Genomic DNA, 13,480 nt, shown 5'->3' on the forward strand with positions numbered 1-13,480 from the left:
GGTGAAAGCACCGTGAGAGTGTCACCTGGGTCTTACCTGACGACCATCTTCACAGGGTAGACGCCGAGCCCCAGGCGCCGGGGCCGCGGCACGCTGTACGTGATCCGGCCGCTGCTGTTCGTGATCTCTGTGTCCAAGTGCACCCAGCGGCCGGAGGAAGGCTCTGCCATCACCAGGATGTCCACCTGCAGGCAGTGAGGGGCCCAGGGGAACCGCTGAAGGCTGGGGCGCTGGGGCTGGGCTTGGGAGCTCTTCTCTGCCAAGGCAGCAGGGCTTGGGGTCCCGTCCGACGCTAGTTCCTGGCTCCCACCACCTTTCCTCTCTCTACTGCAGCCACACCAGCTTCTCCGAGGCACCTGGTCCATCCCTCACTCCCGCTCTCCCTCCCTGACCTGCGTGAGCATCTCCCACCTCGTGCAGCCAGGCCTTCCGCAGCCCTCACCGCACGTGCCACGTGGTACCCAGGAGGGGATGGCCCAGCCTCTGTACCTTCTCCCCGGTCAGGGCCACCATGTCGAGGGGCCCGTACATGAACCGCCCCACCAGGACCTGGGGGCCGTCTTCGGCAGCAATCACGTCGTTGGCCCGGTGGTTGGCAGTGACATTCTGGAAGGACAGAAACCAGCTCAGCTTCTGCAAGGGGACTTGACCTGGCTTTTTCCTTACGTCAGCCACTGGATCAGCTGGAGGGGTGCACACCCGCCGGATATTGCCTTCCTTCCTATTAACCTCGTTAGAGCTTCCGAGATGTGTCCCCATGGAGTCCACGAGGGAAACAGACCCTTAGACCCTCACGTGGTCTCCAAGGAGCCCCGGGCTCCTGCAGACCAGCATCCTCCGCTCTTGATTCTCCGCATGGCCTGGAGGTAACAACCAGTCCTCAGAGCCTGGCATCCTTCTAGATCCCCAGGCTGGAAACTGAGGGTCACCTTCACTTCCTCCTTCCTCATCACGGCTCACATCCAGTAGCCGTTTACCATCCGTCTTTGCTTCGTGGGCGATTTAAATGTCAAGAGTAGAGAAAACAGCGTAGGAAGTCTCGTGTGGCCGGAAACCAGTCGCGGCCGTTCTGGCTCTGCTCTTCCCTGGCTGGATGCCCCCACCCCGCTCCAGATCATTCTGGAGCAATGCTGGACGTCGCGTCACTTGTCTGTAACTATCCCAGCATCCCCATCCTTCTTCACGTCTGGTTTCAATTCATTCCGTAGCCCTACGTTGGCCCCAGCTGCCCACCACTCCCAGCCTGGCTTCAAGACCCAAACCACTCCATCTTTACAGAACCATCCACATCTGTGTCTTTTCCCACACCCAGGTACCTCTCCCCTGGGCTCTGCTAGTAGCATCTTAAAGGAGCCCCCTTATTCAAAAACATTCCCCGTGGCAGATCGACCGTCTTTACAAAGCACAGAGCTTTTAACCCCCCGGGGCCCTCAGGATGAAGTACAAATCCTGAGCCTGGCATCAAAACTTTGCTGGGCAATCTTTTCAGTCCCATCTCCTGCTGCTGCCCTTCGAAGCCCCACTGGTTCTTTCAGGTCAGGCTCTGCAGAGGCCTCTGGGCCTTTGCTCACACTGGTCCCCCCACTTTCTATGGCATCCCTGGTCCCCTGCCTCCTTCTTCCAGCCCATCCACTAAGACCTGACTCAACTTCGTCCTCTCCAAGAAGCACTGGTGGACTCCCCAGAGATGGTCTCTGCCTCCTCTCAATTCCATGGTATTTCAATTCAAATCAACAAACATCTGTAGGCACCTCATCTGCACTGGTCCCAGAGCTGGGCTCTGGGGATGCAGAGAGGAACCAGTCATGGACCCTGACCCGGAAACCCTCAGTCAAGTGGGAGATGCAGGCCTGCTGACAAGAATACCGATAAGGGAAGAGCTCATTCATGGAAATAAACACATGGAAAGATGCCATAAAAAGGAATTAAGTACTGACACAAACCACAATGCGGATGAACCTTGAGAAAGGTGCTCAGTGAAAGAAGCCAGACACAAGGAACCACCTATGGTATGATTCCATTATATGAAATGTCCAGAACAGGCAAAGCCATAGAGACAGAAAGTAGATGAGTGGTCGCTTAAGGTTAGGGGTGGCAGTGGGGCTGGGGGAGCGGAGTGGTAGCTAAAGGGTAAGGGGTTTCTTTCGGAGGTGATGGAAATGATCTAAAATTAACCATGATGATGGTTGCACACATCGGTGAATATACTAAGATACATTGAATTGCACACTTTAAGTGGGTGAATTGTATAAAATGTGGTTATAGCTCAATAAATATGTTTACCAAAAAAAGAGTTGATTCATGGATCACTGATCACCTTGTACCATTTAGGACTGTTCTTGGGGTCCACGTCTGATGTTCCCACAGGACTGGAAGTGCCCACCACAACAGTGGCTGTGCTTGTAAATCCCTGTGCCCCACTGCCTGGCAAAGGGTCTGGGACACAGTGGGTATTGACCGTCGTTTGCTGAGTAAATGAATGTATGCCTACTGAACTCCTATTCATACGTCAATACCTTGCAGAGACGATGCTTCTTCAGGGAAGCGCCGCACGGCCTGCCCTGACAATCCTTCTCTTCATCTTCTTCCTAATCTGTGCCTCCCTCTATATGATGACAAACGCCACACCGGGCTGTGGTTGTGTGCAAGACTCTTTCGGACCCCTGGGTACGTCTACAGAGGCCTGGCATATAGTAATTGCTCCACAACTGGCATCTCCTCACCATCCCCAGCGCCCTGGAGCCCCACCCGTGGTGCTCCTGTGGAGCCAGGCCACGGGCAGCCAGCTCCCCATCCCACCAATCCCCCCTCCCCCTCCACTGCAGCCCTGGGGGCCTCGTCTAAGCCTGAATCCCAGCATGTATGAGCACGGAGATCTGAGGAGCGAACCAAAGCCCTTCCCCGCCGTGTGGATGCCCCAGCCCCCGGGGGCAGCCCCACCTCCCCGAGACCACAGCCTCAGCCCGTAGGCGCCTCCAACAAGCACATACCCGCAGCTTGACCTGGGTCCTCTTACGAAGCCACTTCTCGCGGGGGTTGGTGGGGCTCAGTGCTGCGGGGTCCAAGCCAGCGCTCTCCTTGACGTTCACGCTCTCGTAGCGCATCACCTGATGAGCCCAGCAGGACTCCGGGTCAGGCCATCTGGGCCCCTCTCCCTCCTCCCCATGGTGTCAGGGCCCTCCAGCTTGCGGCCAGTCGGGCCCTCCCCCAGGCCTCCCCACCTCCCAGCCTGGGACCCTCAGGAGGCCGGGAGCCCCCAGCACCTACCACTCTGCCCACCTGTCCTGACAGCTGGGGCCAGACCACTGTCTCTCAAATGCTCTGGCCTGGACCAGCCTCTGCTCTCGACACCCAAACCTAGCAGCCACCTGCGTCTGTACCCATTCTCTGCCTTCCCCCATTATGGTGGGTGATCTGGTCCCACCCAGCCCCACCCACCTCCTCAAGAACATAATGGAGCCAGCTCCCCTCTCAACCCTACATCAATGGCTAGTCCCTCACTACTGGATCATTCTCCTCAGCATCTAAATATGCCGTCATACTGCCTCTCCCTAGGACCCCTCTCAACAACCATGACATGTTCCTGCTCTCCCTGACAGCAGAAGTCCACAGAAGAGAGAAGACTCGCCCTGCACTGTCTCCACTCCCCCCCCCCCCCCCGCCTTCTCCCCTCCCTCACCCCAGGCAGCTTCTGATCCTGTGTCTCCCCTGAAGCCATTCTTGCCAAGGCCCTGTGGCCTCCATCCTGCCCAACTCAGCGGCCCCCTCCCGTCCATCCGCTCCAGGACTCCTCCCTGAACTTCTCCGTCTACAGTAACGCCCTCGGTATCTGTGATGTTGTGATTTATAAGAAGAAGTATATATTTGGTCTTTGTCCAATTTCTGGCACAAAGCTTCTCAAATCCTTGCAACTTCCTAAGTGAGAGGGACAAAGGTGTCTTTCGTTATGTTAATGAGGTGACTTGAACCGCATCTAAGGATGGGGCTGGTTGCCAGGAGAACCAACCTTGTGATCAGAGGGTTGGAACTTTCAGTCCCGCCCCAGCCCCACATCACCACCTCGGGACAGGGGAGAGGGGCTGGAGGTTGGAGTGCAATCACAGATGGCCAGTGATTTAATCCATCATGTCTATGTAATGAAGCCTCCACAAAAACCCAAAAGGATGGGGTTTGGAGATCTTCCAGGTTGGTGAACACATGGGAATTTGGGGACAGTGGTGCCCTAGAGAGGGCATGGAAGCTCCAACCCCTTTCCCCATACCCTGCCCTTTGCATCTCTTCCATCTGGCTGTTCCTTTTTATAAAATCCTTTTATAATTAACCAGTAATCTAGTAAATAAACTGAGTTCTGTGAGCCACTCTAGCAAATTAACTGAAACCAAGGAGAGGATCTTTGGAACCTCCATTCTATAGCCTGTGAGTCAGAAAACCCAGGTGAGGGACTTCCCTGGTGGTCCAGTGGTAGAGAATCCACCTTCCAATGCAGGGGACGTGGGTTCAATCCCTGGTCGGGGAACTAAGATCCCACATGCTGCGGGGCAACTAAAACCCACGCGCCGCAACTACTGAGCTCACACGCCTCAACAAGAGAGCCCGCGTGCCGCAAACTACAGAGCCCGCACGCCACAACTAGAGAGAGAAAAACCTGCATGCCACAACTAGAGAGAAGCCCATGCGCAGCAACGGAGAGCCCACGCGCTGCAACGAAAGGACCCACATGCCTCGATGAAGATCTCATGTGCACCAACTAAGACCCGACGCAGCCAAAAAAAATAAAGAAAAAAATTTTTCATGATGTTTAAAAAAAAAAGAGAGGGAAACCCAGGTGACAACCTGAAGATTGACATCTGATGGGGGCGGGGCGGGCAGTTGTAGGGCTGAGCCCTTAACCTGCGGGATCTGACCATATCTCTAGATAGATAATGTCAAAACTGAGTGAAATTGTAGGACACCCAGCTGAGGTCAGAGACTTGCCTGCTGTGGGGAAAAAACTCACACGTGGGAATTGGTGTGAGAAGCAGGGTAACCCATCACTGGCTTTAAATGCCATCCAAGCTCTGATGACTCCACATTTTAATCTCCAAGCCAGCTAAGCCCCAGACTCTCCACTCACCTTCCCTCCCAACACCTAACAGGCGTCTCATCTTCCCAGGTCCACACCCAAGACTCAGCATCCCCTCCCGCCCAGCCCGGCTCTTCCCCAGCCCTAGGGCATGGTGTCACCATAGTTAATCGAGTGGAAACCAGGATTCGTGGGACCCCCCCCCTTTCCCTCGCAGCCCGAATGTCAGCAGGTCCTGTCACCACACCTCAAACCCGGCAGCCCCTCGGCACCTCTGCCACCAGCTTCCTAGCCCAAGCCGCCACCTCAAGGTTGGGATCCCACGCTTGCTCTCCTGCCCTCCAAGCAGCAGCCACGGGACTTCCTTCTAAAATATCAATCTCTCTCCCTTACTCAAAACTCTGCAGTGGCTTCTCATCGGACCCAGTATAAAATCCCCCTCTGACCTTGGCTGTGGAGGATGCATGTGATCTGACCCTCACCTGCCAGCCTCTACCCACCCCCAGGCTCTCCCTCAGTCCCTGGCCTCTCTCTCCACCTATTTTAGAGACGAGGACCTTGAGACCCACAGGGGAACAGCCATGATGACTCCAGTCTCCAAGTTGAACCATAGGTACATTCTCCTACGTGGTGTCTATTTAATTTTCTAGAAAGTACCACGCCATTGGCCAGAAGCCAGCGTTCCTCAGGAAAAGCGTTGTCTGTCCAGGTCACCCCCCGACTCGCCGCGCTTCGGTGCCTTCCCAGTGTCCAGCGTGGCCCGCGAGGTCAGCCTCTTCTCCCCAGAAGGACGGGCCCTCCCAAGAAGGGGTGGCAGTACCTGTCTCAGGATGAAGGCCACCACGTCCGTGGACTCCCAGTAGCTGGCGTGGAAGAGGTGGGGCAGGGCCACGGTGGGGAAGGCGGTGAGGACGTCGGGGCAGTACAGGGCGTAGTCGATGCGCTTGCTGCCCCACCACTTGGCTGTGACTGCGGGGCCAAGAGGGGGGCAAGGTCAGAGCAGCCTGCCCGGGGCTTTGACCCAAGGGGCAGTGTGGGACCCCGGGGCCCGGATCCAGGGGTGGATGTGCCACTCGGGGCACAAGTTTGGGGCCAGAGCGCTCGGCTCAGAATGAGCTCTCCTCCGCCTTCAACGACCCCCCACCCCCTCGCGTACCCACCCCTCCCCCAGGGTGCATGCTGCAAACTGGTCCCCAGGATGGGGGCCTGACCCACGGAGACGTGCACAGTCTCATCCCAGGGCTGTTGGTCACAGGGACTCCCAGGGGGAAAACTGAACGTTGGGATTAAGTCGAGGCCTGGCAAGGTCACGGCTCAGTCCACGGTCAGAGGTCAGGGCCCCTGTCCAGGGTCAGAGGTCATAGTTCTCTCTGAGGTCAGAGCTGGGTCTGGATTCCCTTGTCCCCTCCTCCCCTGCCCTTGGCAGCCCCGGCAGGGGGCCAGCGGCCACCCGGAGGAGGGTTCCCCCTCCCGCGAATCCAGGCAGGGCCCGGGAGACCCTCACTCACTGCGGGAGGTGCCCACGGGGGCCAGGCTGTCCGAGGACTCCGAGCTCTCACTGTGGGAGCTGCCCTGGCTTATCCTCCGCCCCGGGCGCTGGGACCTCGGGGCGTGAGGGGGTGAGGCCGGGGCCTCCAGAAGCGGCGGGCTGCCCCGGGAGTTGCCCTCCAGGAAGAGGGAGCTGTGGCTGTGCAGGGCGTCAGCTGGAGGGGGAATTTCACAGTCAAGGCCGAGTGGTGGGCCTCAGATGAAGCTGCCCGTGTGCGCCAGCCCCGTGCTGGGCGGGAGGCTGAGCCCGGCCTGCTCCCTCACCTGCCCAGCGGGCAGCCCGCACCTCTTACCCCAGAGCCTGACGGGACCCCCTCACCGTAGTATGCAGTCAGATTTCACCTCCGCCAAGCCATGGGTTACGCAGGCACGAGTCAGGGTCCCGACCATCACATCCAGCCCCAGTAGAGCGGCCGAGGGCGCGTCTGGGACACTGCCCCCAAAGCACCAGCTGAGGTCACAGGTGGCACGTTACCATGTGACTCCTCCCTGAGCCACAGAGGGCTGTGGCTGAGCTTGGAAATGAATGGGGCCTCCATCCTGGGAGCGAGGGCACTCCCTGGGGGCAGGGGGATGCCCTGAGCAGAGAGTGACATTTTAAGATGTGGGAAGGTTTTAGAGCCCCTTCTATCTACGGAAGCTCCTGACAAAAGAGGACTTTGGAAATTAAGTTTCCATTGAAATGGGGCAAGGGGGGGTCAATTGGATTTTAATCCTGAATGAGCCATGTGCACAGCAGCCCCCGCCCCCAATCTGGCCCAAATCTCTGAACTGGCTTGGCTAAACTTCCTGAACTGTGGTACGGAGACAAGGCTCTGATCTCCAAGCCCCTGACTGTCCAGTAGAGGCCTCCCCTTGGCCTCACCCCAGTCCATGCCTGGCTCACCCCACTTAAGCCCTGGAGGCCACGCCCCCCCAACCCACCTGTCCTTGCTCCTGATGTTCCCTCCACCCAGAAGATCTCTCCAACCCCCATCCTCCAGCTCTTCTCCACCTGTCCGATGCCTTGGTTGAAGGCCCCCTCTTCCATGAAGCGGTCCAGGGTGACCCAGTCCGTGCCCTGCCCCTCCAGAGTCCAGGCTGGGCTCTAGGCATGGCACTCAGCATGGATCCCCGGACTTACAATCAGGTCTGACAACTCAAGTATTATGCTGGTCCCGGCCATGGGAGCTGGTCACGGGGCAGAGCCCAAAGATGCCTCCTGCAGAACAGGTGCTCACACAGGTGGGCTGCTTGGAAGGCAGGTGAGTCAGCTGTCTTCCTGTCCCCCCCGCACAGAGCACATAGTTCTTGTTCAGGTGAGTCTAGTCACTCTGACAGCTGACTAGCTTGGAGGGGCTGGACCAGAGAGGGTGGCCCTGGGGCACCTCCTAGCTGGGGCCCAGCCTCCGGCTCAGCACACTCTTATACTCCTGAGGGCCTACCAAGGAGGAGGGACTGTCCGTCACCCAGCGGGAACCTCTGGTAGCGGGGCACGCTGACGGGCGACACCAGGTGGAACTTGGGCTCCAGCAGTGGTTCAAGCCGGGAGGCAGAGGGGTCTGCGCAGTGGAAAAAGCTGTAGACCTGACTGCAGGCAGGACGTACCTGGAAACCTGGGTGGGGGTGGGAAGTGGGAGGATACATGGGGGAAGTCCCTTGAGCACCTGCTCCCTTGGCCCTAGGAGGCTCCCTTCACTGCAGCTTTGAGTAACCTATTCCTCTGCTCAAGAACCTGCCATGGCTCCCTGCTACCGACAGGATCAAAGCCATCAGGTTCAGCTTGGCCTTCAATGCCTTGCCAACCTGCCCCACCTAGAAGCACCGCTGTAGGCGTCCAGCACTACAGCCACGGTGGACGTCGGTGACTCCCCAGCCAGGCTTGCTTCTTTCCTTTCTCTGCGCTTCTGCTCAAGCTGCCCCTCCTCCTAGCAGGACGCCCTCCACTATTTCCACTGGTCAAACTCCTTTAAATTCTTCTAGCTGTCGCTTAGTTGCCACCTGAACTATGAAGCGGACCTAGGATCTTTCAGTCAGGATCAGCAGCCCTTCCTTCGGCCCGCTCAATTCCCAGGCCCGGTAGTAAGTAGACTTCTTAGTTTGCCAGAGCCGACAGAACACTTCTCCCATTGACCAGCAGGTGTCTCCACTGAGGCTTCAGCTCATCAACGTGCCTCACTGTCCCTCTTAGAGGACTGGACAGTCCAGCATCCAGGGAGCCCTAGGTTTCCTTAGCAACGTTAAGGACAGCCGTGGGATTCTGCCTCCTCTCCCCACTTCTAGCAGACACCCCCCCGCCACTTTTTATCTGTTCCATAGTGCAGGCTGTTGGTAAACTTGGGTGCTAAGGAAATTCGAGAATCCCTGATCCACTGTTCTCCGAGGTGCCTCCAGCCTCTTACATCCGCAGAGCCATTGCTAAGCCATCTGCTGGTGCAAACCACCTCCGTGTGGATCTTAGAGGGATGGGGAGAAGGCACTGAAGGCCGCAGGGACTGCGAGAACAAAAGCACTGAGGTGAGCAGGGCATCTGCAGGGGGCAGTAAGACCAACCTGGCTGCAGAGGGCCTGCCTGGGCGCTGGGGATGGAGGGGGTGGGTGCAATAGGGCTTCTCTTCCCTGACAGCATGACAGCTGGACAATGGGGGCACAAATCAGTCTGGGGCATGTGACAGGGACAGCGAAATCCACCAGGAGCTGCCTCACCTTTGCCCATCTAGGGAAACTGCCCCACTCTCCTCCCCCCCCCGACCCCTTCTTCTTCTTCCTTGCCTCTCTCTTCATCTACCCCAACTCCATGGCCCTCCCCGCCCCGCTCTCCCCAATTCCAGGCCCTCACACAGTGGCCTAGTGACCCAAAGGCATCTTGAACCCCAGCCCGCGCCATACCCACCATCCAGTCCGGGCAGCACCGTCCTCCGCATGGCCAGGACCAGGCCCAGGGGCGAGCCAAAGAGGAAGAAGTCGGACACCTCAAAATCCAAGCGGCCCAGGCTGACCTCGGGGAGCTGGGGCCCCCCGGCCACAGGGGGCTCAGCCTCATCCTTCAGCACGCTCGAGTGGATGCTGGCCGAGGGAGGAAGACAGGGGAGCGCAGGTTAGGGGAGGACCAAGCGCAGGGGGTGAGCACTTAGCAGAGCAGCCTGAGGTCCGGGGTGCAGCGCCCAGCCCTCCGTCTCTGGGGCGGGGCTCAGACCCGGAGTCCACTTGATGGACCACCGACACGAGATGGCGACCATCTCAGCATCCAACACCAAGGCCTGGCCAACATTTGGGTAAGGCAGCAATCAGCCAACTTTTCCTGTAAAGGGCCAGATGGTAAATATTTCAGACTTTGGGGGCCATATGGCCTCCATCACATCCACTTAACTCAACTCTGCCGCGTGGCACGCAGGCAGCCACAGACGCTACTTGAACAAACACGCGTGGCCATGATCCAATCAAACTTTCTTCACTAAAATAGACCGAGCACCTGAAAACCTAAGCCCCCTGCGCATTGGCAGGTCTGCCCCATCGTACTGGTCTTGTGATGGCCACACTGTGAATTCCTGCCCTGTCCAGCAGAGAAGCCCGGCCTGGCCAGACAGCTGGGTGACATCAGTTCTGCCAGGAGGAGGGCTTTCATGGTAACAACTCATGTTCCAGGCAACTCGCAGACACAGATGCAAACAGCTTGGTCTTCCCTCCCCTCTAGCCCACAAAGGAAGCTGAGCTTAAAGAGAAAAACACGAGACACCCAGAATTCCAGCCGTTCCCCTCCCAGGTGCCCGTTGCCCCAAAGACTTCAAGTGGATGTTTAGTCCCAGACCCAGAGTGGGCTGCTGAGAATGGGCAGAAAACTGGGGACCTCCCTGACCTTCCAGCTGCATTTAGGTACTGGTCGGGGTTTAAGAAAGTCCAGCAGGATCGCATGATCTATGAATCCATTAACGGAATGCAAATTCTACTAAAATACTCAAGTTGGAGGAGAAAGGGAATCTTAGAAATAACCATCGAAATAATGTGTGCCAGTCCCCCATCCCCTGTGGGTGAGGGTCTGGGCAGTTGGATCTGAATCCCCACACACCCCCCGCCTCTCGCAGTGTGAGCATCTTGCAGTGAGGATGACCACCCTGGTGTTTAACGATTCGTATTTCATGTACAACGTGGTCCCTAAACACACACCAACTACTTAACTGCCAGAGAAACAGCCATCTGTCCCTACACCAGAAGGAAGAGCTGGCTGTGTTGGACCAGCTCTCGAGAGCCTCCAACTTCACGTCACTCTCCAAATTTGGGGCTTTCTTAAAGGATTTTTCAAGGATGAACCAGAAATGGTATGGTTTTACCTTGCAACCTGACTTGAAATGTAGCTGCTTTTCTAAAGAATAATCTTTCAGAGGGGCTTTAAATATGATTTGAATATGCAGAGCCTTTGACCTAATAATTCTTCCTCCAAGAATCCATCTGAATGAAATAACCCCTATATATATATATATATATATATATATATATATATATATTTATGCACAAAGATGTTTCTGGAGTGCTGTTTATAATTGCAAAGGACTGGAAAAAGCCAAAGTGTCTAGTTACTGGTAAGATGTCATCCATTCACTCAAAAAAATATTTTTAAGAATATTTACCAAGACTTTTTAATTATATGGGGAAAAGAACACAATATAAGAGGGTTTTTTTAAAGTAAAACTGTAGGCAAAGCAAGTAAAAAATATACTGCGAGGAAACACTCCAAGGTCAGCAATGGTGCGAGGATCCATTTTCCAAATGTTGTGATGACCTCCTGCAACTTATCATTCGGGTGGAAAAGAAGGAGGGGGGATGGGAGGAGAGAAGCGAGGAGAAAGGGAAGAAGAAAAGAGGCGTTCCTTCCCATGTGGATCTATGTTCAATACCCATTTGAATCCTGAATAAATGTACAGATAATTCATTTAGCCAGTGTCTGTTAACATGCCTCTTCTAGAAAGTTAAAGGGTGGGCACTTCCATGGAGGGACCCGGCTGGCCTTCGAATGAGAGTGCATTGGGTGCTGGGCACTGGGAGACCAAAATGCTGACCCCAACTCTCCAGTAACTGGCTGTGTGGTCCCTGGAAAGTTCCTAACCTCCTTGGCCTCTGCTGCCCCATCTGAGAAATACCAAGAACACAATACTAAGAAATACAAAACACACCTACGTCTGTTCTTTCACCAGATTCTTGAGACCATCAGTGAAGTAGGCTGCAGGGCAGCGTCTACTCTCTTGGTGAGATCGATTGCCCCCAGCTCTCTGCAAGCTGGGGAGTGGGGCGGACGCAGCGTGCAGAGTCCCGGGTCTTGGCGCAGGGTCCGTGGGGAATGGCCTTGTACCAGCATTTCAGTGCTCGTCCCTTCCCCCCTACCCCGATGCAAGGGCCTGGGAGTCACAGGCCTCCCAGATGGCCCTGGGCCGAGGTTCTGTCCCCCTGGACGCTTTGCTGGAAGGCAGCAGGCACAGGGAGCGGTTACCTCGATAGGAAGGCGTGATGCTGGGTGATGGCCTCGCAGTCATAGGTGGAGGAGTCGCTCTGCTTCCGGGGCAGTGGCCTCTTGGGCTCTTCATCCTCCAACGCGCTGGAGACATCGATGCTGCTCTTGCTGAGCCTCTTGCTGCTGGCCAGGCCGCATTCCTCCTCCACCACAACTGGGGTGTCCTTTGGGGCCGAGCAGAGGACAGGAGGACACTTCAGTCACCGGAGACTCTGGGGCCCCGCCTCCTCCCCCAGCATAAGTGAACCCCTTCCTCCTACGGTGTGAGAGGCAGTCCTTCTTCCAAAAGGGGCATGGGAGTCACAGCACAGTTAACGGTGGGATTTTAGGCACAGGGCTGTCCCCCAAGTCCAAAGGGTTCGGCAACCCAGCAGGACTTTGGACAGCTGTCTAGGGACCAAACCCAGCATGAGCCCTCTCTGGGCTTCAGTTTCTTCACCTGTAATAATAATCTCCCACTACTCTTGCAGGACTGTGATACGATACCTTGTAACGTGGATGTCACAGCACAAACACGAAAAGCTAACACTGCTCCCCCAGGAGAGGCCCTGTTCCCCTGGGGCCGGGGCTGGGGCTCCCAAGGACAGACCCTCCCCCATTCCCACTACCTGGCCCGCACCTGCGAGCTGCTGACACTCCCCTTCCGGCTGCCGCTGCCAGGGCTGTCACCTGAGGGCCCCGCGCTGTAGCAGATGGCATCGAAGGCCAGGAGGCCCCCCACACAGTCCCCGATGAGACACACCTGGAGAAGGCAGAGCCGGGACTGCAGGCCTGCCCACTGCCACGCCCCCGCTCCACACCCAGCCAGAGCGTGGGTCGCCTGTCCGCGGGCGAACAAGGAGCCTGTCCCAGGGAGGCACTGAGGGTCCCAACAGGGGGATGGGAGGGTCAGCTTGAGGACAGAAAGCAGGCTATAGTCAGGGGTCAGACTTGGGCCACAGATCAGCATGGGCTGAAAATCAGAACTCAGATGTTGGCCTCAGTTTTTCTATCTGTAAAATGAGGATAAACCCAAAGGTCTCAAAAGCCTCTTTGGATCTCAGAAGCGAGGGCTCCAGGGCACCCTGGTCTAGATCCTTCTGGAAGACCCCAGCCTCTCTCCAGGCAGGGACCAGGACAGGGAGGTGAGGGCAGGCTGTCCTACCTGCCCACTGAAGCCAATCCCATCGGGGGATTTGAGGAACTCCATGTACACCTGGTTGGCTCGCTCGATGACGGTGGCAACTGCATCCTGGTACTGCGGGGAGGAGATGGCCAACAGGGGCAGGGCGGCCAGAGGGATGTGGTCCTGGCTGTTGCTGAGACAGCCCTCATCGTGGCTGTAGGGATTCAGGCTGCAGACAGGGGGCCAAGGTAAGCCCAGCCGGGCAAAAGAGAGCACATGCTGG

General features: G+C 56.8%; 1 protein-coding gene across 2 annotated transcripts in view; it reads right to left on the bottom strand.

Moving 5' to 3' along the window:
* Window positions 1-13,480, bottom strand: part of PITPNM3 (PITPNM family member 3) — a 91,238-nt gene that overhangs the window by 10,494 nt on the left and 67,264 nt on the right. For both annotated transcript variants that reach the window (XM_067714007.1, XM_067714006.1), the window contains exons 7-16: window positions 13,237-13,426; window positions 12,712-12,834; window positions 12,072-12,256; window positions 9,483-9,655; window positions 8,035-8,205; window positions 6,571-6,765; window positions 5,883-6,031; window positions 2,991-3,107; window positions 490-606; window positions 37-185 (exon numbers count right to left, since the gene is read on the bottom strand). In XM_067714007.1, coding sequence (XP_067570108.1) covers window positions 37-185; window positions 490-606; window positions 2,991-3,107; window positions 5,883-6,031; window positions 6,571-6,765; window positions 8,035-8,205; window positions 9,483-9,655; window positions 12,072-12,256; window positions 12,712-12,834; window positions 13,237-13,426 — 1,569 coding nt within the window. The remainder of the gene's footprint in view (window positions 1-36; window positions 186-489; window positions 607-2,990; window positions 3,108-5,882; window positions 6,032-6,570; window positions 6,766-8,034; window positions 8,206-9,482; window positions 9,656-12,071; window positions 12,257-12,711; window positions 12,835-13,236; window positions 13,427-13,480) is intronic.

This window comes from Pseudorca crassidens, chromosome 19 (assembly GCF_039906515.1).
Source record: "Pseudorca crassidens isolate mPseCra1 chromosome 19, mPseCra1.hap1, whole genome shotgun sequence".
Classification (NCBI taxonomy): Eukaryota; Metazoa; Chordata; class Mammalia; order Artiodactyla; family Delphinidae; genus Pseudorca; species Pseudorca crassidens.